At 48.2% G+C, this 27036-nt stretch overlaps 1 protein-coding gene across 4 annotated transcripts in view; it reads left to right on the top strand.

The window, feature by feature from the left end:
• cacna1g (calcium channel, voltage-dependent, T type, alpha 1G subunit) overlaps positions 1–27036 on the top strand; it is an 827599-nt gene that overhangs the window by 379391 nt on the left and 421172 nt on the right. For all 4 annotated transcript variants that reach the window (XM_038776398.1, XM_038776397.1, XM_038776396.1 and 1 more), the window contains exon 3: positions 18084–18217. In XM_038776398.1, coding sequence (XP_038632326.1) covers positions 18084–18217 — 134 coding nt within the window. The remainder of the gene's footprint in view (positions 1–18083; positions 18218–27036) is intronic.

The raw sequence follows: 27036 nt of genomic DNA, 5'->3' as shown, positions 1-27036 counted from the left end.
CTAGCCATTAAGCTCCAGCAAATAATTACACATTTAAGATAAAAGGAGTTTATCTTATGTAACATTAATGTTTGCCTAATTGAAGAGAGCGTGATAGTTTTTTAAAAATCCACATTCTGTTCACGCTTCATTCACCCTGTCAATCATCGCTTTGAAGAGGGTGTCAGGAGATGAGAACCAGCGCTCATATTAAAATAAAGATTTTTTGATTAGGTTTTCGTAGAACTTTCACTCGCGGTAGCCACAGTGAACCCTGTCTTTGTTTGACCTGCAAATCAAACCATCAAAACAAACAAATTGCATTCAAATCAGATAAGATGGACAAATTTTGGCTGTCCAAACTGGACAGCCTGAGAATATATTAACTATGTAGGAATTGGTGGAGCACAATGGTCCTCAAGTATACATTTGTCCCATACCTTGGGTAGGGGTGCTCTTTCCAGGAGCCGGTGCAGACTCAATGGGCCGAATGGCCTCCTTCTGCCATTTCTATCTGTAAATTCTATGATACAATCTTCTGGGAAAGGGACAATATCAAATGGCTGATCGAATGTAAACACACCCAATTTACACCTCTCTACAATTTACACCCATTTAAATTTACAACTACACAACTTAAACATCCCCTATCGAATTTGCACCCAGTCCTGATTTACACCCGGTCCCAATTTACACCCAGTCTCAATTTACACCCGGTCCCGATTTACACCCAGTCCCAATTTACACCCGGTCCCGATATGCACCCAGTCCCAATTTACACCCAGTCCCAATTTACACCCGGTCATGATTTACACCCAGTCCCAATTTATACCCGGTCCCGATATGCACCCAGTCCCGATTTACACCCAGTCCCAATTTACACCCAGTCCCAATTTACACCCGGTCATGATTTACACCCAGTCCCAATTTACACCCGGTCACAATTTACACCCAGTCCCAATTTACACCCGGTCCCGATATGCACCCAGTCCCAATTTACACCCAGTCCCAATTTACACCCAGTCCCAATTTACACCCGGTCCCGATATGCACCCAGTCCCAATTTACACCCAGTCCCAATTTACACCCGGTCCCGATTTACACCCAGTCCCAATTTACACCCGGTCCCGATATGCACCCAGTCCCAATTTACACCATGTCCCAATTTACAGCCGGTCCCGATTTATACCCAGTCCCAATTTACACCAGGTCCCGATATGCACCCAGTCCCAATTTATACACAGTCCCAATTTACACCCGGTCCCGATATGCACCCAGTCCCAATTTACACCCAGTCCCAATTTACACCCGGTCACGATTTACACCCAGTCCCAATTTACACCCGGTCCCGATTTACACCCAGTCCCAATTTACACCCGGTCCCGATATGCACCCAATCCCAATTTACACCCGGTCACGATTTACACCCAGTCCCAATTTACTCCGGTCCCAATTTACTCCGGTCCCGATTTACACCCAATCCTGATTTACACCCAATCTCGATTTACACACAGTCCCTTGTCCCAATATACACCCTGTCTTGATATACACCTAGTACCAATATACACCTAGTCCTGATACAAAGCTAGTCCCAATATACACCCAGTCTCGATATACATCGAGTCCCGATATACATCTTGTCTCGATTTACATATGGTCCTGATTTGCACCCAGGCCTGATTCACACCCAGTCCCAGGTTACGACCGGGCCCAATTTACACCCGGTCCCGATTTACCCCCAGCCCCTCGTCCCGATATGCACCCTGTCTCGATATACACCAATCCCGATATACACCCAGTCCTGATATCCACCCTGTCCTGATTTACACCAAGTCCCAATTTACACCCGGCCCCGATTTACACTCGGTCCAGTTTACACCCAGTCCTGATTTACACCCTGCCTCGCTATATGCCTAGTCCCAATATACACCCTGTCTTGATATGCACCCAGTCCTGATGTACACCTAGTTCCAATATACACCCTGTCTCGATATACACCTACTCCTAATGTGCACCCTCTCCCGCTATACGCCTGGTCCTGAGTCACACCCGGTCTCAATTCACACCTGATCCCTAGTCCCGATATACACCCTGTCTCGATATACACCTAGTCCAGAATATACAGCTAGTTCTAATATACACCCTGTCTCAATATATACCTAGTCCAGAATATACACTTAGTCCCAATATACACCATGTCTCATTTACACATGGACCTGATTTACACTCAGTTCCAATATACACCCAGTCCTGATATACATCCAGTCCCAATTTACACCCAGTACTGATATACACCCAGTCTCGATTTACACCCAATCCTGATATACATCCAGTCCTGATATACGCCCAGGCCTTATATACACCCAATACCGATTTACATCCTGTCCTGATATACACACAGTCCTGATGTACACCTAGTCCCGATATATACACCCTCACTCTCGATTTACACCCGCTCCTGATTTACACTCAGTCTCGATTTAGACCTTGTCTCATTAACACCTATCGAATTGGCAAACCACATGATTTACACCTACAAAGAACAACGAACAAAGAAAAGTAGAGCACAGGAACAGGCCTTTCGGCCCTCCAAGCCGGCGCCGACCATGCTGCCTGTCTAAACTACACCTTTTGTCAATTTACACCTAGTCCCGATTTACACCTTGTTACGGAAAGGAGCGGTGGTTAATTTAAAGAGAACCGATTCCCCTCTCTCCACTAACAGAAAGGTGTTTTGATTTATTTCCCTCTTTTAAGTGTGTTTTCCAACCCTTCAGTTTTGATGTGATCCAATTTTCAATAAATATTGAATCAACAAACTCGAAGATAGGATGAACGCAAAGGGTCCGTTTATTTGCCCACAATCAAAATGCACAAGGAAAGTCACAACATTGCCCCCACATTCAGACTGTAAAGAGTGGCTTCGAGGAAATAAGGTTATACAGTTGAGAGATTGTTTCATGTGGGTTCCAGAGTCCAGAAATAAAGTCCAACGAGATCTTCCTTCATGGAGGTCAGTGGGCAGAAACCTAAGGCTGGATAATTCACTTTTTCATTGGACTTCGCACAATGAGATAAGCACGCAGAAATGAATCAGTGTTATAAGTGATGGTGTAGAATTTCAGCAGAAATAGTATAGATATAGCTTGGTACTCCACCTCCTTGTCTGTGAGGCTGGTAAACAGCAGACTGAGCATTCAGTTCAGTAAGGCAATATTACTTGTTCTGCAAGCCAGGGGCCCAAGTCACATGGCTTCCACCTTTCCACCAGGTCCTTGATAAAGTATCGTCTGGATTCGAAAGAGTGTTGAAAATTTCGGCCATTAGGAATTGACAGGGCTTTCATCTGAGCAGATGACTTCAAAGGTAGTAATCTCAGGATTGCTACCAGTGCCACGAGCTAGTCAGAATAGGAATATCAGGTTAGGTAGAATGAATGTGTGGCTCGGGAGATGGTGCAAGAGGGAGGGATTCAAATTCCTAGGGCATTGGAACTGGTCTGGGGAGGTGGGACCAGTACAAACCGGACAGTCTGCACCTGGGCAGGACTGGAACCAATGTTCTGGGGGGTGTTTGCTCATGCTGTTGGGGAGGGTTTAAACTAATGTGGCAGGGGGATGGGAACCGATGCAGGAAGTCGGAGGGAAATAAAATGGGGCCAGAAACAAAAAACAGGAAGGGGGAAAGGTGTAAGGCAGAGAAGCCATAGTCGAAAATGAAAAAGGGCTACAGTACAGGGTACAGTGATTGAGGAGAGTGTGAAAAGGGAGGTGGACAATGCAGGATTGAGGGTGTTGTACCTAAATGCGCGCAGTATACGGAACAAGGTAAATGAGCTTGTTTCGCACATTGAAATTGGCCAGTACGATGTTGTGGGCATCACAGAGACGTGGTTGCAAGGGAATCAGGGCTGGGATCTAATTATCCAAGGATATATGTCCTATCGAAAGGACAGGCAGATGTGCAAAGGGGACGGGGTTGCATTGTTAGTAAAGAATGACGTTAAATCGATAGCAAGGAGCGATATAGGATCAGAAGGCACAGAATCTCTGTGGGCAGAATTGAGGAATCGCAAAGGTAAAAAGACCCTGATGGGAGTTATGTACAGGCCCCCTAGCAGTAGTCAGGATTTGGGGCAGAAAATAAATCAGGAGATAGAGAAAGCATGTAAAAAAGGCAACATTACAATAATCATGGGGGACTTCAATATGCAGGTGGACTGGGAAAATTAGGTTGGTAGTGGATCCCAAGAAAAGGAATTTGTGGAATGTCTAAGAGATATTTTTTTCGAGCAGCTTGTGACAGAGGATAGTAGGGAACAGGCAATTCTGGATTTAGTGATGTGTAATGAAGCAGACTTGATTAGGAACTTAAGGTGAAGGAACCCTTAGGGAGCAGTGACCACAATATGATAGAATTTACCCTGCAGTTTCAGAGGGAGAAGCTGCAATCAGATGTAACGGTATTACAATTAAATAACGGTAACTACAAAGACATGAGGGAGGAGCTGGCCAGAGTTGATTGGAAAAGGAGCCTAGCAGGGAAGACAGTGGAACAGCAATGGCAGGAGATTTTGTGGGTTATTAGGAAGGCACAACAGAAATTCATCCCAAGGAGGAGGAAACATGCTAAGGGGAGGACAAGGCATCCATGGCTGACGAGGGATGCCAAGGACAGCATAAAAGCTAAAGAAAAAGAATGCAAAGTAGTGAGGATTAGTGGGAAGCCAGAGGATTGGGAAGCCTTTAAAAAAGAGCAGAGGACAACTAAAAAAGCAATCGGGGGGAGAAGATTAAGTATGAGAGCAAGCTAGCTAGTAATATAAAGGAAGTTAGGAAGAGATTTTTTCAATATATAAAAGGTAAGAGAGAGGCAAAAATAGACATTGGACCACTGGAAAATGTGGCTGGAGAAGTAATAATAGGAAACAAAGAAATGGCAGAGGAACTGAATAGTTACTTTGCATCAGTCTACATGGTGGAAGACACCAGTGGGCTAGAGCTCCAGGAGAACCACGGGGCAGAGATGAGTGCAGTGACCATTACTAAGGAGAGGATTCTGGGGTAACTGAAAGGTCTGAAGGTGGATAACTCACCTGGATCAGATGGACTACACCACAGGGCCCTAAAAGAGTTAGCTGAGGAAATTGTGGAGGCATTGGTGATGATCTTTCAGGAATCACTGGAGGCAGGAAGGGTCCCAGAAGACTGGAAAATGACTAATGTAACACCCCTGCTTAAGAAGGGAGGGAGGCAGAAGATGGGAAATCATAGGCCGATTAGCCTGACTTCGGTCATTGGCAAGATTTTAATAGTCTGTATTAAAGATGAGATCGCAAAGTACTTGGAAGTGCATGGTAAAATAGGACTGAGTCAGCGCGACTTTATCAAAGGGAGGTCGTGTCTGACAAATCTGTTAGAGTTCTTTAAGGAGGTAACAAGGAAGTTAGACAAAGGAGAACCTTTATTTGATTTATTTAGATTTCCAGAAGGCCTTTGACAAGGTGCCGCATAGGAGACTGTTAAATAACTTAAAAGCCCATGGTGTTAAGGGTAAGATCCTGGCATGGATAGAGGATTGGCTGACTGGCAGAAGGCAGAGAGTGGAGACAAAAGGGTCTTTTTCAGGATGGCAGCCGGTGACTAGTGGTGTGCCTCAGGAGTCTGTGCTGGGACCACACTTTTCACAATATACATTAATGATCTGGAAGAAGGAACTGAAGGCACTATTGCTAGGTTTACAGATAATACAAAGATCTGTAGAGGGACAGGTAGTATTGAGGAAGCAAGGGGGCTGCAGAAGGACTTGGACAAGCTAGGAGAGTGGGCAATGAAGTGGCAAATGAAATACAATGTGGAAAAGTGTGAGGTTATGCACTTTGGAGGGAGGAATTTAGGCACAGACTATTTTGTAAATGGGGAAATGCTGAGGAAATCAGAAGCACAAAGGGACTTGGGAGTCCTTGTTCATGATTCTCCTCAGGCTAATGTTCAGTCGGCAGTTAAGAAGGCAAATTCAATGTTAGCATTCATGTCTAGAGGGCTAGAATACAAGACCAGGGATGCACTTCTGAGGCTGTATAAGGCTCTCGTCAGACCCCATTTGGAGTATTGTGAGCAGTTTTGGGCCCTGTACCGAAGGAAGGGTGTGCTGGCCTTGGAAAGGGTCCAGAGGAGGTTCACAAGAATGATCCCTGGAATTAAGAACTTGTCATATGAGGAACGTTTGAGGACTTTGGGTTTGTACTCGTTGGAGTTTAGAAGGATGAGAGGGGATCTTATTGAAACTTACAGAATACTGCGAGGCCTGAATAGAGTGGACGTTGAGAGGATGTTTCCACTTGTGGGAAAAACTAGACCAGAGGACACCATCTCAGACTAAAGGGACGATCCTTTAAAACAGAGATGCGGAGGAATTTTTTCAGCCAGAGGGTGGTGAATCTGTGGAACTCTTTACTGCAGAAGGCTGTGGAGGCCAAATCATTAAGTGTCTTTTAGACGGAGTTAGATAGGTTCTTGATTAATATGGGGATCAGGGGTTATGGGGAGAAGGCAGGAGAATGGGAATGAGAAAATATCAGCCATGATTGAAAGGCAGAGCAGACTCGATGGGCCGAGTGGCCTATTTCTGCTCCTATGTCTTATGGTCTTCTGACCCATCTCCTTCTGGCCAGCCTGGATTATTAAATGCAGATGGTCTTTGTATAGCTCTCCTTAAATTTGGGCTGTGCAGTCCACAAGTGGTCGTTAGTGGCTCTTCAGAGATAACGAGGTGTTGCTTTTCCCAAAACTACCAAATAGCTTCTTTTGTTTTGAACCTGGGCAGGACTGGAACCGATGTCCTAGAACTGTTGGGGAGGGTTTAAACTAAGGTGGCAGGGGGATGGGAACCGATGCAGGAAGTTGGAAAGTAGTAAAACAGGGACAGAAGCAAAAGGAAGTAAGGGGGAAAGTGCAAGGCAGAGAAGACATAGTCAAAAATCAAAGGGCGACAGTACAAGGTACAGTGACTGAGGGGAGCTCAGTGAATAGGCCCAGTAATACTAAAACGAATAAAACTGGAGATGTTAAGATTCAAAACAGAGGTAAAAAAAACCAACATAAGTGTACTTTACCTGAATGCTCGTAGTATTCGGAATAAAGTAAATGAGTTGATGGCGCAAATCATTGTGAATGACTATGATTTAGTGGCCATTACTGAAACATGGTTAAAGGATGGTCACGACTGGGAGTTAAATATCCGAGGGTATCAAACTATTCGGAAGGACAGAGTGGATGGCAAGGGAGGTGGTGTAGCTCTTTTATTTAAGAATGACATCCGGGCAATAGTAAGGGATGACATCGGTGCTATGGAGGATAAGGCTGAATCCATTTGGGTGGAAATCAGGAATAGTAAGGCGAAAAAGTCACTGATAGGAGTAGTCTGTCGGCCACCAAATAGTAACGTTATGGTGGGGCAGGCAATAAACAAAGAAATAACTGATGCATGTAGAAATGGTACAGCAGTTATCATGGGGGATTTTAATCGACATGTCAATTGGTTTAACCAGGTTGGTCAAGGCAACCTTGAGGAGGAGTTTATAGAATGTATCCGCGATAGTTTCCTAGAACAGTATGTAATGGAACCTACGAGGGAACAAGCGGTCCTAGATCTTGTCCTGTGTAATGAGACAGGATTGATTCATGATCTCATAGTTAGGGATCCTCTCGGAAGGAGCGATCACAATATGGTGGAATTTAAAATACAGATGGAGGGCGAGAAGGTAAAATCAAATACTAGTGTTTTGTGTTTAAACAAAGGAGATTACAATGAGATGAGAGAAGAACTAGCTAAGGTAGACTGGGAGCAAATACTTTATTGTGGAACAGTTGAGGAACAGTGGAGAAACTTCCAAGCGATTTTTCACAGCAAAGGTTTATACCAACAAAAAGGAAGGATGGTAGAAAGAGGGAAAATCAACCGTGGATATCTGAGGAAATAAGGGAGAGTATCAAATTGAAGGAAAAAGCATACAAAGTGGCAAAGATTGGTGGGAGACTAGAGGACTGGGAAATCTTTAGCGGGCAACAGAAAGCTACTAAAAAAGCTATAAAGAAGAGTAAGATAGAGCATGAGAGTAAACATGCTCAGAATATAAAAACAGACAGTAAATGTTTTTACAAATACATAAAACAGAAAAGAGTGGCTAAGGTAAATATTGGTCCTTTAGAGGATGAGAAGGGAGTTTTAATAATGGGAGATGAGAAAATGGCTGAGGAACTGAACAGGTTTTTTGGGTCGGTCTTCACAGTGGAAGACACAAATAACATGCCAGTGACTGATAGAAATGAGGCTATGACAGGTGAGGACCTTGAGAGGATTGTTATCACTAAGGAGGTAGTGATGGGCAAGCTAATGGGGCTAAAGGTAGACAAGTCTCCTGGCCCTGATGGAATGCATCCCAGAGTGCTAAAAGAGATGGCTAGGGAAATTGCAGATGCACTAGTGATGATTTACCAAAATTCACTAGACTCTGGGGTGGTCCCGATGGATTGGAAATTAGCAAACGTGACACCACTGTTTAAAAAAGGAGGTAGGCGGGGACTTCCGGTTGCGGCTATGACCAGCTAAGTCGCACATTTGGCAGCTCCTGCGACAAAGGTGTTTAAGGGCCGATTGGAGGGCCCCGACGGTACTGCAAAGACGAATCCCGGTGGGGGAAGGCTCCCTGAGGAGAGTGAGACCAACTTTATGGTCGGTACTCGGAGTGGGGCGACAACAAAAGCGGCAGCAGCTCCCCGAAAAAAGCGGGGGAAGAGGACCAAAATGGCGGCCGGAGGCGCACTAGAAGATTGGAGAAAATGGGCGGAGGAGCAGCAGGCCGCTCTCCTCCGGTGTTTTACGGAGCTGAAAGTGGAACTCTTAGAGTCTATGAACGCGACGACCACAAGGCTGATGGGGGCCCAGGCGACCCAAGAGGCGTCGATAAGAGAGCTGCAGCAGGAGATGACTGCAAGGGAGGAGGAGGCCACGGTCCTCGTGGGAAAGGTGGAGGTGCACGAGGCACTCCACCTGAAATGGCAGAGCCGCTTTGAGGAGCTGGACACTCGAATGAGGCGGAAGAACTTGAGGATCCTGGGCCTAGCAGAAGGCCTGGAGGGGCCTGATCTCCCGAAATATGTAGCGGAGATGCTGAGCTCCCTGATGGGAGAGGGGGCCGGTCCATCGCCCCTGGAGCTGGAAGAAGCATATCGGGTCATGGCTAGGCGGCCTAGGGCGAACGAGCCCCCGAGGGCGGTGCTGGTGCGATTCCAGCGTTTCTGTGATCGGGAGAAAGTGCTGAGGTGGGCCAAGAGGGAGAAAAGCAGCAAATGGGAGAATTCGACGGTGCGGATATATCAGGACTGGAGTGCGGAGGTGGCAAAGCGGCGGGCCCGGTTTAACCGGACGAAGGCGGTGCTGCACGCAAAGAGGATCAAGTTCGGAATGCTGCAGCCAGCGCGCTTGTGGGTCACCTACAAGGACCAGCACCATTACTTTGAGACCCCAGAGGAGGCATGGACTTTTGTTCGGGAGGAAAAGCTGGACCTGAACTAGAACTTGGGAACGCCGGCGGTCGAGGCCGCCCGAGTACCCTTGACTGATCAAGTGGCCCATGTCTTTCTTAGGCCAGGTCGGAACTTGGTTAAAGTTGATGGATCATTTGGTTTCTTTGAAACTTGTGTTATGGGGGGTTTCTTTGTTCCTTTTCGTGTTTCTCTTCCCGTTGCCAACTTCCCTTAATTATTGTTGTGGTAGGGGGGGCTTTTTTACTGTTTTTTGATCTGTTCTTTAAGGGTTATGGTTACTGTTCTGTTCGATGGAGGGTGATGGTTAAATACGTTATTATTGGGTAGTTATTTAGTTATGCAGGCATAGTTATGTATTTATGTATTTATTTGAGATTTGTTATTTATATTGTTATATTGTTAAGTTGGGGAGGCGGGACGGGGGGGGTGCAAGTTGGTTATGCGTGTTTTCTTTTTCTCTTTTTTCTTCCTCCCGTTTTAAGGGGGCTTTTTTATGGGCTTGGATGGGGACGGGGGTGGAATTGAAGATGGCGGGGTAGGGTGTGGCCGGGCGAAAGCGCGGGCTTTCCCCTGTTTCCCGCGCGCGGGACGGAGGAAGGGGGAGGAGAGAAGAGTGGGGTGTGGCCAGCAATGGCGGCTTTTCCCGCGCTGAAGCGGGGTCAGAGAGGGATGGCAAGGGGGGGGGGGAGGCCCCTCCCCCCCCACATCGGGAGGAGTCGGAGTGTGGCAGGGGCAGCCGGGTCAGCGAAAACCAGCTGACTCTCGGGAGTACGATGGTGGATACACCGCGGCTAGGTGGGGTCCTAGCCAGGGGGGGGGGGGGGGGGGGGGGGAAGGGGGTTAGGGGGGGATACCGGGTTGCTGCTGGAAAGGCCGAGGACGGGAAGGGAAGAACGGGAGGAGAGAGGGGGGGGGGCCATCACCATGGGGAACGGGTCAGAAGGGGAGGGTCGACCCGGGGCGAACAGGGGACAGGACATGGCTAATAGACAGGGGAAAGGGACGGGTCGCTCCGCGACCCGGTTGATTACTTGGAACGTGAGGGGGCTGAATGGGCCGGTCAAGAGATCAAGGGTTTTTTCACACCTAAAGGGACTGCAGGCGGATGTGGCAATGTTACAGGAGACTCACTTGAGAGTAGTAGACCAGGTACGCCTGAGAAGGGGGTGGGTGGGACAGGTGTTCCACTCAGGCTTGGACGCAAAGAACCGGGGGGTGGCGATTTTGGTGGGAAAGAGGGTGTCGTTCGTGGCGGCGCAGGTGGTAGCAGATAAGGAGGGTAGGTACGTGATGGTGAAGGGTAGGCTGCAGGGAGAGAATGTGGTGCTGGTGAATGTGTATGCCCCGAATTGGGATGACGCGGGTTTTATGAGGCGCCTGTTGGGCCTCATTCCGGGTCTGGAGGCAGGGGGCCTGATCATGGGGGGGACTTCAATACAGTGCTCGACCCTGGGCTGGACAGATCGAGTTCCAGGACGAATAGGAGGCCGGCAGCGGCAGAGGTGCTAAGGGGGTTCATGGAGCAGATGGGGGGGGGGGTAGACCCTTGGAGATTTGGCAGGCCAAGGGCGAGGGAGTATTCTTTTTTCTCCCACGTCCACAGGGTGTACTCCAGAATAGACTTTTTTGTACTGAGCAGGGGGCTGATTTCGAGAGTGCAGGACACGGAGTACTCGGCCATTGCGATTTCGGACCATGCACCACACTGGGTAGAGGTAGAACTGGGGGAAGCACGGGACCAGCGCCCGTTGTGGCGCCTGGATGTGGGGCTGCTGGCGGACGATGAGGTGTGCGGAAGGGTCCGGAAGGGCATTGAGAGATATCTGGGCACGAACGACACGGGCGAGGTGAAGGTGGGGGTAGTCTGGGAGGCCCTGAAAGCAGTGATCAGAGGAGAGCTGATCTCCATAAGGGCGCACAGAGAAAGGAAGGAGAGGCAGGAGAGGGAGAGACTGGTGGGGGAACTTATAGAAGTGGACAGGAGATATGCGGAGACACCAGAGGAGGGGCTGTTGAGGGAGCGGCGCAGTTTACAGGCCCAGTTTGACCTACTGACCACTAGGAAGGCGGAGACGCAATGGAGAAGGGCACAGGGCGCGGTCTATGAGTACGGGGAAAAGGCGAGCAGGATGCTAGCACACCAGCTGCGCAAGCGAGATGCAGCCAGAGAGATTGGGGGAGTGAGAGAGAAGGGAGGGAACGTAGTGCAGAAGGGGCAAGAGGTGAACGGGGTCTTCAGGGATTTCTACAGGGAATTGTACCGGTCTGAGCCGCCCAGGAGGAGGGGGGGAATGGAGAACTTCCTCGATAGATTGAGGTTCCCAAAGGTCCAGGAGGAACGGGTGGAGGGGCTGGGGGCGCCGATAGAGCTGCAGGAGCTAGTTAAAGGGATAGGCCAGATGCAGGCGGGGAAGGCGCCGGGGCCGGATGGGTTCCCGGTGGAATTTTATAAGAAGTATGTGGACTTGGTGGGTCCAGTGCTGGTGCGAGCCTTCAATGAGGCGCGAGAGGGGGGGGTTCTGCCCCCGACAATGTCACAGGCCCTGATCTCCTTGATCCTGAAGCGGGACAAAGACCCTGTACAGTGCGGGTCCTACAGGCCTATCTCCCTCTTGAATGTAGATGCCAAACTGTTGGCAAAGGTCCTGGCAACCAGAATAGAGGATTGTGTGCCAGGGGTAATCCATGAGGACCAGACGGGGTTCGTAAAGGGACGACAACTTAACACAAATGTCCGGAGACTGTTGAATGTGATTATGATGCCAGCAGTGGAGGGGGAGGCTGAGATAGTGGTAGCACTGGATGCGGAGAAGGCATTCGATAGGGTGGAGTGGGAATACCTGTGGGAGACGCTGGAACGGTTTGGGTTTGGGGAGGGATTTATCAAGTGGGTGAAGCTGCTGTATTCGGCCCCGATGGCGAGTGTGGTTACAAACGGGAGGAGGTCAGAGTATTTTGGGCTCCATCGAGGTACCAGGCAGGGATGCCCCCTATCCCCCTTACTATTTGCATTAGCGATCAAACCGTTGGCGATGGCACTGAGGGGTTCAGGGGGGTGGAGAGGACTGACAAGGGGAGGGGAGGAACATCGGGTATCACTCTATGCGGATGATTTGTTGTTATATGTGGCGGACCCGGAAGGGGGAATGCCGGAGGTAATGGAAATACTAGCGGAGTTTGGGGACTTTTCGGGATATAAATTAAATGTGGGTAAAAGTGAGGTCTTTGTGATACACCCGGGAGATCAGGGGGAGGGAATTGGGCGGCTCCCCTTTAAGAGAGCAGTAAAGAGCTTCAGGTACTTGGGGGTGCAGGTGGCAAGAAACTGGGGGACCCTCCACAAGCTGAACTTTTCAAGGCTGGTGGAGCAGATGGAGGAGGAGTTCAAGAGGTGGGACATGGTACCGCTGTCGCTAGCAGGGAGGGTGCAGTCAGTCAAAATGACGGTCCTCCCGAGGTTCTTGTTTCTGTTCCAGTGCTTGCCCATCTTTCTCCCCAGGGCCTTCTTCAAGAAGGTAACTAGCAGCATTATGGGCTATGTGTGGGCACATGGCACCCCTAGAGTGAGAAGGATTTTCTTGGAACGGAGTAGGGACAGGGGAGGATTAGCGCTACCCAATCTTTCCGGATACTACTGGGCGGCGAACGCATCGATGGTGCGCAAGTGGGTGATGGAGGGGGAGGGGGCAGCTTGGAAACGTATGGAGAGGGCGTCCTGCGGCAATACAAGCCTGGAGGCGCTAGTAACGGCACCATGGCCGCTCCCCCCCACAAGGTATACCACGAGTCCGGTAGTGGCGGCCACCCTTAAAATCTGGGGGCAGTGGAGGCGACACAGGGGGGAAGTGGGGGGTCTGATGGCGGCGCCACTGAGAGGGAACCACAGATTTGTCCCGGGGAACACTGGCGGGGGATTCCAGAGCTGGCACAGGGCGGGCATCAGGCAACTGAGGGACATGTTCATAGAGGGGAGGTTTGCGAGCCTGGGAGAGCTGGAGGAGAAATTTGAGCTCCCCCCGGGGAACACGTTTAGATACCTGCAGGTGAAGGCATTTGCCAGACGACAGGTGGAAGGATTTCCCTTGCTTCCCGATAGAGGGGTGAGTGATAGGGTGCTGTCAGGGGTCTGGGTCGGAGAAGGGAGGGTCTCGGACATCTACAAAATAATGCAGGAGGTGGAGGAGGTATCGATAGAGGAGCTGAAAGACAAGTGGGAAGCGGAGCTGGGAGAGCAGATAGAAGATGGGACATGGGCGGATGCCTTAGAGAGGGTCAATTCGTCGTCGTCGTGCGCAAGGCTGGGCCTCATCCAATTTAAGGTGCTGCACAGAGCCCATATGACGGGGACTAGGATGAGTCGGTTCTTCGGGGGTGAGGACAGGTGTGTTAGGTGTTCGGGAAGCCCTGCGAACCATGTACATATGTTCTGGATGTGCCCGGCACTGGAAGAGTTCTGGGAGGGGGTGGCGGGGACGGTATCGAGAGTGGTGGGAACCAGGGTCAAACCAGGGTGGGGGCTAGCGATTTTTGGGGTTGGGGTGGAGCCAGGAGTACAGGAGGCAGGGGAGGCCGGAATATTGGCCTTTGCGTCCTTGGTAGCTCGGAGAAGGATCTTGATTCAGTGGAGGGACACAAGGCCACCAAGTGTTAACACCTGGTTAAACGACATGGCAAGCTTCATCCAATTGGAAAGAATCAAATTCGCCCTGAGAGGGTCGGTACAGGGGTTCTTCCGGCGGTGGCAGCCCTTCCTTGACTTTCTGGATCAGAGATAGGAACTGGAGGCCGAAACAGCAGCAAACCGGGGAGAAAGGGGGGGGGGGGGAAGGGAGGGGGGGGGGATAGCAACGAAGGGAGCACGTCAGCGGGGGGTCGCGGGCAATGACTGCCCGAGGCCATCGGCAGAAAGGGAAAAACGGTTTGGGTGCTAGACTGGTAGCGCGGGGGGGGGGGTGCGCGCGGGGGAGGGCGGGGGGAGGATTTTCCAGGGGGGATTTGTTGTGTTATAATTTAAAATGTAGTAGGGGTAAATGTTTGTGTCGAAAAATTTCAATAAAAATTATTTAAAAAAAAAAAAGGAGGTAGGCAGAGAGCAGGAAATTATAGGCCAGTGAGCTTAACTTCGGTAGTAGGGAAGATGTTGGAACCTATCATCAAGGAAGAAATAACGAGGCATCTGGATAGAAATTGTCCCATTGGGCAGACGCAGCATGGTTCATAAAGGGCAGGTCGTGCCTAACTAATTTAGTGGAATTTTTTGAGGACATTACCAGTGCAGTAGATAATGGGGAGCCAATGGATGTGGTATATCTGGATTTCCAGAAACCCTTTGACAAGGTGCCACACAAAAGGTTGCTGCATAAGATAAAGATTCATTGCATTAAGGGTAAAGTAGTAGCATGGATAGAGGATTGGTTAATTAATAGAAAGCAAAGAGTGGGGATTAATGGGCGTTTCTCTGGTTGGCAATCAGTAGCTAGTGGTGTCCCTCAGGGATCCGTGTTGGGCCCACAATTGTTCACAATTTACATAGATGATTTGGAGTTGGGGACCAAGGGCAATGTGTCCAAATTTGCAGATGGCACTAAGATGAGTGGTAAAGCGAAAAGTGCAGAGGATACTGGAAGTCTGCAGAGGGATTTGGATAGGTTAAGTGAATGGGCTAGGGTCTGGCAGATGGAATACAATGTTGACAAATGTGAGGTTATCCATTTTGGTAGGAATAACGGCAAACGGGATTATTATTTAAACGATAAAATATTAAAGCATGCTGCTGTGCAGAGAGACCTGGGTGTGCTAGTGCATGAGTCACAGAAAGTTGGTTTACAGGTGCAACAGGTGATTAAGAAGGTAAATGGAATTTTGTCCTTCATTGCTGGAGGGATGGAGTTTAAGACTAGGGAAGTTATGTTGCAATTGTATAAGGTGTTAGTGAGGCCACACCTGGAGTATTGTGTTCAGTTTTGGTCTCCTTACTAGAGAAAGGACGTACTGGCACTGGAGGATGTGCAGAGGAGATTCACTAGGTTAATCCCAGAGCTGAAGGGGTTGGATTACGAGGAGAGGTTGAGTAGACTGGGACTGTACTCATTGGAATTTAGAAGGATGAGGGGGATCTTATAGAAACATATAAAATTATGAAGGGAATAGATAGGATAGATGCGGGCAGGTTGTTTCCACTGGCGGGTGACAGCAGAACTAGGGGACATAGCCTCAAAATAAGGGGAAGTAGATTTAGGACTGAGTTTAGGAGGAACTTCTTCACCCAAAGGGTTGTGAATCTATGGAATTCCTTGCCCAGTGAAGCACTTGAGGCTCCTTCATTGAATGTTTTTAAGGTAAAGATAGATAGTTTTTTGAAGAATAAAGGGATAAAGGGTTATGGTGTTCGGGCCGGGAAGTGGAGCTGAGTCCACAAAAGATCTCATTGAATGGCGGAGCAGGCTCGAGGGTCCAGATGGCCTACTCCTGCTCCTAGTTCTTATGTTCTTATGTTTGAGGGTTACAGGCAGGTAAAGGTTTATCATAGAATTTACAGTGCAGAAGGAGGCCATTCGGCCCATCGAGTCTGCACCGGCTCTTGGAAAGAGCACCCTACCCAAGGTCAACACCTCCCCCTATCCCAATAACACAGTAACCCCACCCAACACTAAGGGCAATTTTGGACACTAAGGGCTATCATGGCCAATCCACCTAACCTGCACATCTTTGGACTGTGGGAGGAAACCGGAGCACCCGGAGGAAACCCACGCACACACGGGGAGGATGTGCAGACTCCGCACAGACAGTGACCCAAGCTGGAATCGAACCTGGGACCCTGGTGCTGTGAAGCCATTGTGCTATCCACAATGCTACCGTGCTGCCTGTCTTTGTTTGGTTTTAAACTTACAAGAACAGCAATGAGCAGACCCACATATATTTTATAAAAATATATAGCATGAGGTTGTAATCCCTCATAACACTGTCATGATTTTTTTTTTTATAAATTTAGATTAGCCAATTATTTTTTCCCAATTAAGGGGCAATTTAGCGTGGCCAATCCACCTACTTTGCACATTTTTGGGTTGTGGGGACGAAACCCACGCAGACACGGGGAGAACGTGCAAACTCCACACGGACAGTGACCCAGAGCCGGGATCGAACCTGGGACCTCAGCGCCGTGAGGCGGTTGTGCTAACCACTAGGCCACCGTGCTGCTCTGCAACACTGTCATGATTGATACCTTGTCCTGATTTACACATAGCCGTTTTTAAGTGCACTTGCAACTCTCTTCCACAAAACCCTGATGAGCCTGGGGTTCAGTTAAAAATTTCAAAATTGAGATGAATAGATTTTTGTTCGGCAAAGGAATTAACTGTGTCGGAAGCAAGGCAGTTAGACAGAGGGCAGGATTTACTGTCCTCCCCTGTGGCGAGTTCAGTGGTATTAATCAAGCAGGAGGGTTGTGGTTGAGAATTCATCACATTCCTGCCTCCACCCTGATTAATTCCTGGCCAGGAAGACCCATGGATGGCGTTCTCATCCTGCCGCCAATTGAGGCCCTTAAGTGGGTAATGAATGCCCAGTTAAGGACCTCATACCATGATCACTGGTATTAACCCAGTGGCAGGCAAGGGCTCACCATGCGGGGAGGCTGACATGCAAACTCATGCGGGTGTGCTCCTGGAAGTGGCGGGGGGGGGGGGGGGGGGGGGGGTCCGTCATTCAAAGGCACGTGATGGCTGATTGCAGAACCCAGCATTGCTGAGAGCCAACCCCTGCCGTCGCTACCCATCCCCACCCCATAATGCCCCTCAACTACAGCTTAGCCTACAGTTATGATATTCAACCTGAGGTAGGTATGGTTCCACTGTAGCCACCCCCTTCCCTGCGGCCTGCTGTTCTGTAGATTAAATAGAAGCTTACAGAGGCAGGAGTTCCTCTCTGGGGTTTTTGATCCTGCCACTGTCCAGTTAAGTGCCTGAGTGGCACTTGATATGTCGGGCCATCTCTAAAAGTGGCAACGTATGGTTTATGCCAGCTCTACAGCCAGCAGGCAAGACTCCTGTTACCGGGGTTCAATATCTCCTGGGGTTGGAATAGAGATCAGCCATAATTGAACTGTGGGACAGTATCGAATGTGGATGACCGCCTGCTGCTCCTATCTTCCTACTGTGCTCCATTCTAACAGGCCAATATTTTATTGGACCAATAGGTATTCATGAGATTGCGCAATAGAATGATCTAAATCTCTTTTTACTGTGGCTGCACCGTATTAAGAGCAGGTTTCTCACTAGACAAACAGTGCTGACTCCTTTAATGTTTAACCCAACACTCAAAGTGATGGTAAGTGAAGATGAGTTGAATTCCTGGATGTATTTGCTGACAGAGGCACCTTCACCTATCGCTGTGAATAGCTTTTCTCTGTGCTTTTTTTTTGGTTGCCCTCTTGACAGGTTCTCCGTGATCCAGTCCCAAGATTGTCAGGTTTTCTATAGTGGCTGGCAGCAACAGCTGAACATTTCTGCTCAGGCTCCACACAAATGTGACATACTGACTGGTAATTCTGTCTTTCAGGGTTTTGATGATTTCATCTTTGCATTCTTCGCCGTGGAGATGATTGCCAAGATGATTGCGTTGGGCATCTTTGGCCCGAAATGTTACCTCGGTGACACATGGAACCGTCTTGATTTTTTCATTGTTATTGCCGGGTAAGTTCCCTGAGATGTTTATGTCTTGTCCGCTCTCTTTGTCCATAAATTATAGTATTGAGTAAGGTAAAGTTGCCATAGTCCCAGATGACCATCGGCTGCTTTCCCCTTTGAGGGGGAGAGCTGACTGGTGGTGATTTCGCCTCAGGATCACCACACCTCAGGCAAGGGGCAAGGTTGAGAATGTGAGACCTTTATGAATAACCCCGGAGGATGCGCAGAAGTGCACACTAAAGAACAAAGAATGTTACAGCACAAGAACAGGCTCTTCAGTCCACCAAGTCTGCGCCGATCCAGATTCCTTATTTAGACCTACTACTTATTGCCCAAACAATCTGTATCCCTCGATTCCCCGTCCGTTCATCTGTCTTTCAAGATACATCTTTTTTTTTTAAATTTAGAGTACCCAATTAATTTTTTCCCATTAAGGGGCAATTTAGCGTGGCCAATCCACCTACACTGCACATCTTTGGGTTGTGGGGGCGAAACCCACGCAAACACGGGGAGAATATGCAAACTCCACACGGACAGTGACCCAGAGCCGGGATCATACCTGGGACCTCAGCGCCGTGAGGCTGCAGGGCTAATCCACTGCGCCACCGTGCTGCCCTTTATCAAGATACATTTTTTTTGTTAATTTAATTTAAACTTTTTAATTTAGAGTACCCAATTAATTTTTTCCAATTAAGGGGCAATTTAGCGTGTTCAATCCACCTACTCTGCACATCTTTGTGTTGTGGGGGCGAAACCCACGCAAACACGGGGAGAATGTGCAAACTCCACACGGACAGTGACCCAGAGCCGGGATCGAACCTGGGACCTCAGCGCCATGAGGCTGCAGGGCTAACCCACTGAGCCACCGTGCTGCCCAATCAAGATACATCTTAAACATTGCTATCGTGCCATCCTCCACCACCTCCACTGGCAGTGCGTTCCAGGCACCCACCACCCTCTGCGTGAAAAACTTCCCCACACATCGCCCCGAAACTTCCCCCCTCACCTTGAACCTGTAAATGATTGATTGATTGATTGATATTTATTGTCACATGTACTGAAGTACAGTGAAAAGTATTTTTTTTGCGACCATGGGAACGTACACAGTACTTACTGTCACATGAGAGTACCTTTAAGAAATGGGTGTTTATCAAATAGCTGCAGTGGGTGTACCTTTAAGAAATGGGTGTTTATCAAATAGCTGCAGTGATGTAAGAGTGTGGGTGGGGCTGGGCTGTCTGTCTGTTTGGGCTGACTGCTACAGAGTGTGTTTAGTTTCGTTTTGCAGATTGGGACCTGCATCCAGCAAAACCAAGTGTAATTCTGATTTATTTCTGCTTGAAAGGAATATCTTCAAATCACTTGCTTATTTAAAAGTGATAACTGCTCTCAGTAGAGAATTTAAACCTGATGTCTGTGTTGAAGAAGGTATTTGTCTTATGGATATTGCAAGGAAAGATTAAGGGTTACTTATAGACTATTGTACCTGTGGGGATTATTGATGTTGGTAGTTGTTAAGATGTTTACTGTGGGTTTATGAAGTGTGAACTGGATTAATAAATAAACATGGTTCTGTTTTAAAAGTGCTTTAGATCTCTGTTGCATCACACCTGTAAAGTAGGCCAAGGGAGAGTCATTGAGGAGTCTAGTAACTGTGAGGAAGAAGCTGACTGGATATATGGGTCTTCAAACTTCTGTGTCTCCTATCTGATGGAAGGGTCTGGAAGAGGGCAAAGCCTGGGCGTGAGGGGTCTCTGATAATGCTGTCTGCCTTTCTGAGGCAGCGGGAGGTGCAGACAGAAACAATATGCGGATGGTAAGCTTATGTGATGCGTTGGGCTGAGTTCACCACACTCTGCAGTTTCTTGCGATCTTGGACCGAGCAGTTGCCATACCAGGCTATAATGCAACCGGATAGGATGCTCTCTATGGCACATCTGTCGAAGTTTGTGAGAGTTGATGCAGACATGCCAAATTTCTTTAGCTTCTGTAGGAAGTAGAGATGTTGTTGGGATTTCTTGACTGTTGCATCAACGTGAGTGGACCAGGACAGACGTTTGGTGATGGTGACCCTCAGGAACTTAATGCTATCGACCATCTCCACTTCGGAGCCAATGATGAAGACGGGGGGCGAGGGTGTCGTGCTACGCTTCCTGAAGTCGATGATCAGTTCCTTGGTCTTTCCAGCATTTAGAGAGAGGATCTTTTCAGTACACCATGCAACCAAGTGATCAACCTCCCTTCTGTAGTCTGATTCATCGTTGTTTGAGATACTACCCACCACAGCTGTATGATCTGCAAACGTATAGATTGAATTGGAGTTAAATCTCGCCACATAGTCGTGTGTACAGTGGGTACATAGAGGACTGAGCACACATCCTTGCGGGGCCCCGGTGTTGAGGACTATTGTGGAGGAGGTGCTGTTGCCTATTCTGACAGATTGTGGTCTGTTGGTGAGGAAGTCAAGGATCCAGCTGCACAGGGAGGGGTCAAGTCCAAGATTGCAGAGTTTTCCACCCTGTTGAAATTCAGTCCCTTTTCAAGATCAAAATTCCTTTGTCAGTGTTATAGTGCTAGTCAAGTCTTACGTTCTCACTTTAATTGGGTCATTGTTGCATGCAACCACACCTTTACCACAAATTTAATCAGGTTTGATTGCTGAGGATGCGACTGTCCAAGATATTGATAGAAGCGCATGGCAGTCGGGTCCACTCCCAAGCCTGGAAATCCTTATTCCTGCTCCCATCCAATTACCCAAAGTTGAATCAATTGCTGTACAACTAGACAACTGTAAAGGGCACAAAGATTGTCACTGCTACACTATTGATTATAAATACACATCATGTTAGGTGCAAGAGTGTACTGATTAACATAAAGGTCATTCCCTCTTGAAGCTCAAATGATTCTTCAAACCCTATTAGCTTAACATTTCAAACACACTTCCTTGTGTGTGTTTTTTCTTTCATGTTGAAGAGCTAAATCTCTTCAAACCGGTGATTAATATGGGAAACATTGCTCTCCCTTCTTTCACCCATTGTCTTTTCTCAGACATATTTTATTGATCGTCAAGCACTTTGGAATAATCTACAGTCATGAAAGGCACCATAAAACCAGGGGCTGGTTTAGTTCACCAGGCTAAATCGCTGGTTTTTAAAGCAGACCAAGCAGGCCAGCAGCACGGTTCGATTCCCGTACCAGCCTCCCCGAACAGGCGCTGGAATGTGGCGACTAGGGGCTTTTCACAGTAACTTCATTGAAGCCTACTCGTGACAATAAGCGATTTTCATTTTCATTTCATTTTCAAAAATGCAAGTTCTTTCTTTCTGTCTTTCTACCTTTTTCTTGTTTCAGTATAAGGCTTCAGTCAGAGGATTATAGGGAAACTGAATTCTCAACCATGAACTGAGGATTATTCTGCACAAACCTAATTGTCTCGCTTTACCGAGAAGACTTACAAGAAAATAATCTCTCTCTCCACTGGGCCCCCTGCTCCACTCTCGGTCACCCTTGCTGAAACTCAATTTCCCTGGAAGCTTCCCACCTCTCCTGGGGAGTGTTCTGGTCACCTACACTTATGTTCCCATTCTGTTCCTCTCTCCCTTATACTCTGCTCCCATTCCACATGGCAAAAGAGCCAGCTCTTGCTTGGTTCTTTACTTCATTCAAAAGAAATAAAGCACATTGTCTGATTTTTCCTGAGATATTAATAGCATTGCTTTACACATCTGTTTATCCCTGGATAAAAAGCAGCAGGTGTCACATCATGTACGTCTGTAAACTTCCATTTATTGCAAAGGTGCCATCGATCTCATTGGCAGATTGAATTGAGGTACTTACCAGACATGATCGAATAGATTGGTAGATCAGTGGTTGCATGCCTTACTCCTGTTCCTATTTTCCTATGTTAAGTGTACAGCCCATGCAAGTGCATATTTTTAGCTGAGATTCGAATTGAGGGGATGGTACATTTCCATTGTGTTACGACACCCTGAGCTAGTGCATCGTTGATTCCAGCCTCACATGTCCCGGAGTCGCAACACAATTGAAGTTAACTCGTAATTTTTAAAAATACCCCAAGTCTTTGGTCTTTGGCGGCCCAATAACTACAGTCACCAGGTTTGTAAATGTAAACACAATTAACTTTATTAATAACAATAACTATAATTAAATAGGTGACAAATACTACTGGTTAATTACTATCTCTTGAACACGCCCCACCCTCTACACACACACACAAGAGAAATAGAGGGGAAAGAATTTCTTAAAAATAATACTATAAGTAAAAGGATAAAAGTCTCTGGGCATGATTCAGTGGACTTGTGTTAAAGTCCACTGAACGGTGTGTTTAACGGGGTGTTTCTCGGCAGCAGAAATACTCCGCTATTCAGCGGCACTTTGCCATTCTTTTTTACTTCAGGGACATTCTCTCTGACGAGGCCACACTTAGAGGGATTTCGGGAAATTTTGACCAGTTGCCCCAATATTAACCCTTCCCCCTTCCTTTCAACACCCCTCCCCTCTTTTTGTGGCCTCCATCCCCCAACCTTGTGGGGGCCCTCGGAAACCCCTCCCCTTCAACCCCCTCTATCTGGCAAGGCCAACCCCCAAGACCCAACCCCTAGCACTGCCAGACTGGCACCCTGGCAATGCCCCGGCATCCTGAAGGTGCTGGAGCTGCACTGCCAGGGTAATAGGCTAGCAGTGCCAAGGTGCCCATGTGCCAAAGGGAGTTCCAGGATGCCATCCTGCCTTGTTTCTGACCACCTAGGGGTCTCCAATCACCTGAGAGGGTCCCCAGGTGCCATAATGACTGGTCCACCTTTGTGTGGACCAGTACTAAACGGCACCCTGGTGATGCCTCCCAGGTGCAGCCTGTGAATCCTGGTCCCAGGGTGAATCCAGCAAAAGCATATTTAAATTAGTCCAGTGGCTCATTTGAATATTCAGCGGCTTCATCCCGACACCAAGACGGGCTTGATGAGGCTGCTGAAACGCACCCTCAGTGTCAGATGGACAAAATCTGAAGATTTTTCTTCAGTCTAGACCTTCAGTTGGATGATGTTTTCGCTTCCAGTCTGTAACGGTTTTGACTGTAGACTCATCAGGGTCTCAGACTCAAAAACCGCAGGCAGGAAACATTTGGGTGAGAGAGAGAGAGAGCAACACACAGCCTCTGCTCTCAGCATCCAGGAACTTTCTGTGCTGGGTCCTTTAAAAACTCCCACTGGCAGATCCCAATTGCTGTTGTTGCCAGGCAGAATATTATCCCTGGACAATCCATTGGCCATCAGTCAACCAATCCCTTTGATCTCTCGGGTTGCAGAAAGTTGGAGTCCTTCTGTTCAAAATCTAAATCTTCTTACCATAGTGGACTATTTTACAACTTTTCAGTTATTCACTTCACCTACTTGACCTCAAGGAATGTCTCCATTAAAAATCCATGGACCAAAATAATAACAACAAAGTAAAACAAATAGGAAATAAAGGAATCAACAGGAAGGGCCCGTACAGTTGTCTTCAAACTATTCGTTGGCAGTACGGATAACGTAATATTTGAGTCATTTCACTACTGATGTAATTGTAATGGAACCCGACCCCAAAGCCCAATCACTCTGTTCACAGCTGAAACCCTTTCTCTTTCTACTCAAATCCATAGGGAGTGGTGTACAGCTCCAATGTGGGAGAAATGCTGAGCGGTTGTTCTCGAAAGGGTTCTCAAACCCTTTACCCACCAGCCTGTTGCCAACTGTAAACCTTTGATACCTCGTAAGGCTTCAGTCTTGTACCATTGGAGTTGAATGAGTACCTCATTGAATGCATCAATGACCTGGAAACACTATTTCTAAGAAAAGAATATCTTCAAAACATTTTCAAAAAACTTATTTTCTTTCACCTTCTAGCATTTTCTCCTTCAGCTTTCTGCCCTTCTGAATTCTTGTATTTGGAGAGAAAGGAGAGGAATTCAGCAAGGGATATTTAAATGCTTCCCTTGCTGGATATGGGGTGGTGTAAATGGGATATCTGGAATTTGGAGGTAAGAATTCAGATCCGAGGATTGCAGGGTACCGAGAAGAAAGGTAAAGTGTTATTCCTGATGCTTGTGTTGAACATGATGTGGAGATGCCGGCGTTGGACTAGGGTGAGCGCAGTAAGAAGTCTTACTTGTGTTGAATGTCAGTGGGACAGTGTCTGAGATCAATCACAGAGAGGGAATGAGAGGGCAATAGAGGTGAGCCACAAGTGGTTTAGTGTCACACTTGTGGACAGAATTAAGGGGCGGGATTCTCCGACTCCCCCGCCGGGTCGGAGAATTGCCGGGGGGCGGCGTGAATCCCGCCCCCGTCGTCCGCCGAATTCTCCAGCACCTGAGATTCGGCGGGGCGGGAATCACGGAGCGCCGGTTGGCGGCCGTTCACAGATGCCCCCCCCCGGCGATTCTCTGGCCCGCAATGGGCTGAAGTCCCGTTGGGTCTTTGCCAGTCCCGCCAGCGTAGATCAGACTAGGTCCCTTACCAGCAGGACCTGGCTGCGTGGGTGGGCTCCTGTGTCCTGTGGGGGGCACGGGATGATCTGACCCGGGGGGGGGTGCCCCACGGTGGCCTGGCCCGCAATCGGGGCCCACCAATCCGCGGGCGGGCCTGTGCCGTGGGGGCACTCTTTTCCTATGCGTCGGCCGTGTCAGCCTTCGTGATGGCCGACATGTAGGTGAACCCCCCCTGCGCATGCGTGGGGATATCATCAGCAGCCGCTGACGCTCCTGTGCATGCGCGGACTCGTGCCGGCCGGCGGAGTCCCTTCGGCGCCGGTTGGTGTGGTGCCAAAGGCCTTCCACGCCAGCCGGTGGGGCGCAAACCACTCGGGCGCCGGCCTAGCCCCTGAAGGTGCGGAGGATTCCGCACCTTTGGGTCAGGCCAATGCCGGAGTGGTTCACGCCACTCCATCCCACCGGGACCCCCCGCCCCGCCGGGTACGGGAGAATCCCGCCCAAGATGTTCAATAATACCACCACCTAATTTGCCTCTATTTTGCCCATTAAAGAAGACACCACACCATGGGCAGTGAGTATTGTCGCCCAGATAAGATATGTTGCCCACTTGCCCCGCAGAGGTGTTTGGGTCTCTGCATAACTGTGTAATAGAAGGTGAATAGACCATTGTTGATTCATCTGTATTTATGCAGGAAGATAATAGAGGAGGAGCAAACTGATGGAGGGGTAAGTAATTTAGGGCACTTTATCGCAGAGAGGATGGGCACTCCAGAAAACAGGGAGAAGAGGCAAGAGGAAGATATGTTTGATGGTGTGATCATGTCGTTCCTGAGGAAAAGGCAAGAAGATGCCTAGGGACTGGTGAGATTGAAGGATACCCCAGAATAATTCTGTCGCAGTTGTGAAAGCAACAAATAGACAGGGTCCAAAAATTAAAGAATAGGAAATGGAGTAGACTCAGTCAAGGTCCATGCTGACTATAACAGAAGGAAAATCCTCAGCTGGGGGAAAAGGAGCTCTGGTTCAAAGGAGGAGTCATCCAAGCAGATTCCATAGACAGGAAAACTGGGAGAGCAGGATAGTGTATCTACAAGATGTGGAATAGGAGTGTGGGAGCCAGACATCAGCAGAAAGCCCATCACAAGAGACAGAAACACTGAGGGAAATGTCCGTGCCATCTCAATCACATTCACATACTTGTCTTTCTGTACACCATGGAGGAACAAAATGTGACATACTACAGTGAAACTTATTTTTATGCAAAGTAGCAAAGAGCATTGCTTATGACCATCATCCACACATCAATGCCAAGCTCGTATATCTTTACTTCTTGATGAATTATTAATCTATCCATCGTGCATCATGCACAAATAGGAGTCACCATTTGCCCTATGTAGACACAATCTGTTCCACAAGTGCCAAACTGAACATGAAGCAGTTAACGTCTTAAATAGCATTTAGCATGTGTCTCCCTTACCTTACAATCATACCCTGTCCTTAACTGGTTGGCAGAGAATGCCTCTGTTAATCCACCTGCTGATTCCTTTCTTTATGTTCAAAACTTGGATCATGTCCCGGATTCTGTATTTTCCAATGAGAACAGATGTTGCTGCCTAATTACCTTAAGCACCAAAAAAAATGTTAATTTTCCTAAGGTTTCCCCACAAGTGATTACGAACACAGGTTCCATGTGCCTCTGATTTTTAATAATAACAGCCTTGTTATGTGGCAAATGTGGGATCGATTTCTCCCTATTGCAAGTAGCAGAAATAAAGGGAAATTGTTTAAAATGAAATGGGGCAGTTGGCCCAACTGGTTCCTCAGAGGTGTTTGAACTCCACACAAGCCCCGTCACCCCCAATTCTATTGATTGTCCCTCATGTCCATATCTAGCTTCCCCTTTAAGGGGAATTCGGTACAACCACTTCATGAGGTAACAAGTTCCACATTCTCACTGTGGATTCCCAACTGCATTTACGAGCGATTATCTTATATTTATAGTCACTGGTTTTGGACTTGCCACAATTGAAAACATCTTCCCTGCATTGACCCATCAAACCAGTTTACTGTTATCATGACCTCTATTAAGCCACTAATGAGCCTTCTATTTTCTCGAGGGAAGTCCCAGACTGTTCAGTCTTTCCTGATCATTATCACCTCTCCGGTCTGATATCATCTTTTCAAACCCTCTTTGTACTTTCCCCAGGCAGGTTTGCCATTAAGCAATCATGCACTGAGCTGGAGCGGGATTCTCTGGTTCCCCAGCCACCTGTTTCTCGGCGTTGCGCCGTTCGGTGGGTGGCGACGGGGATTCTATCTTTCCACCGCTTGTCAATGG

The sequence above is a fragment of the Scyliorhinus canicula genome, chromosome 18, assembly GCF_902713615.1.
Source record: "Scyliorhinus canicula chromosome 18, sScyCan1.1, whole genome shotgun sequence".
Classification (NCBI taxonomy): Eukaryota; Metazoa; Chordata; class Chondrichthyes; order Carcharhiniformes; family Scyliorhinidae; genus Scyliorhinus; species Scyliorhinus canicula.
Note: the sequence above shows the minus strand (reverse complement) of the source record. Positions and strands in the feature narration are given on the sequence as shown.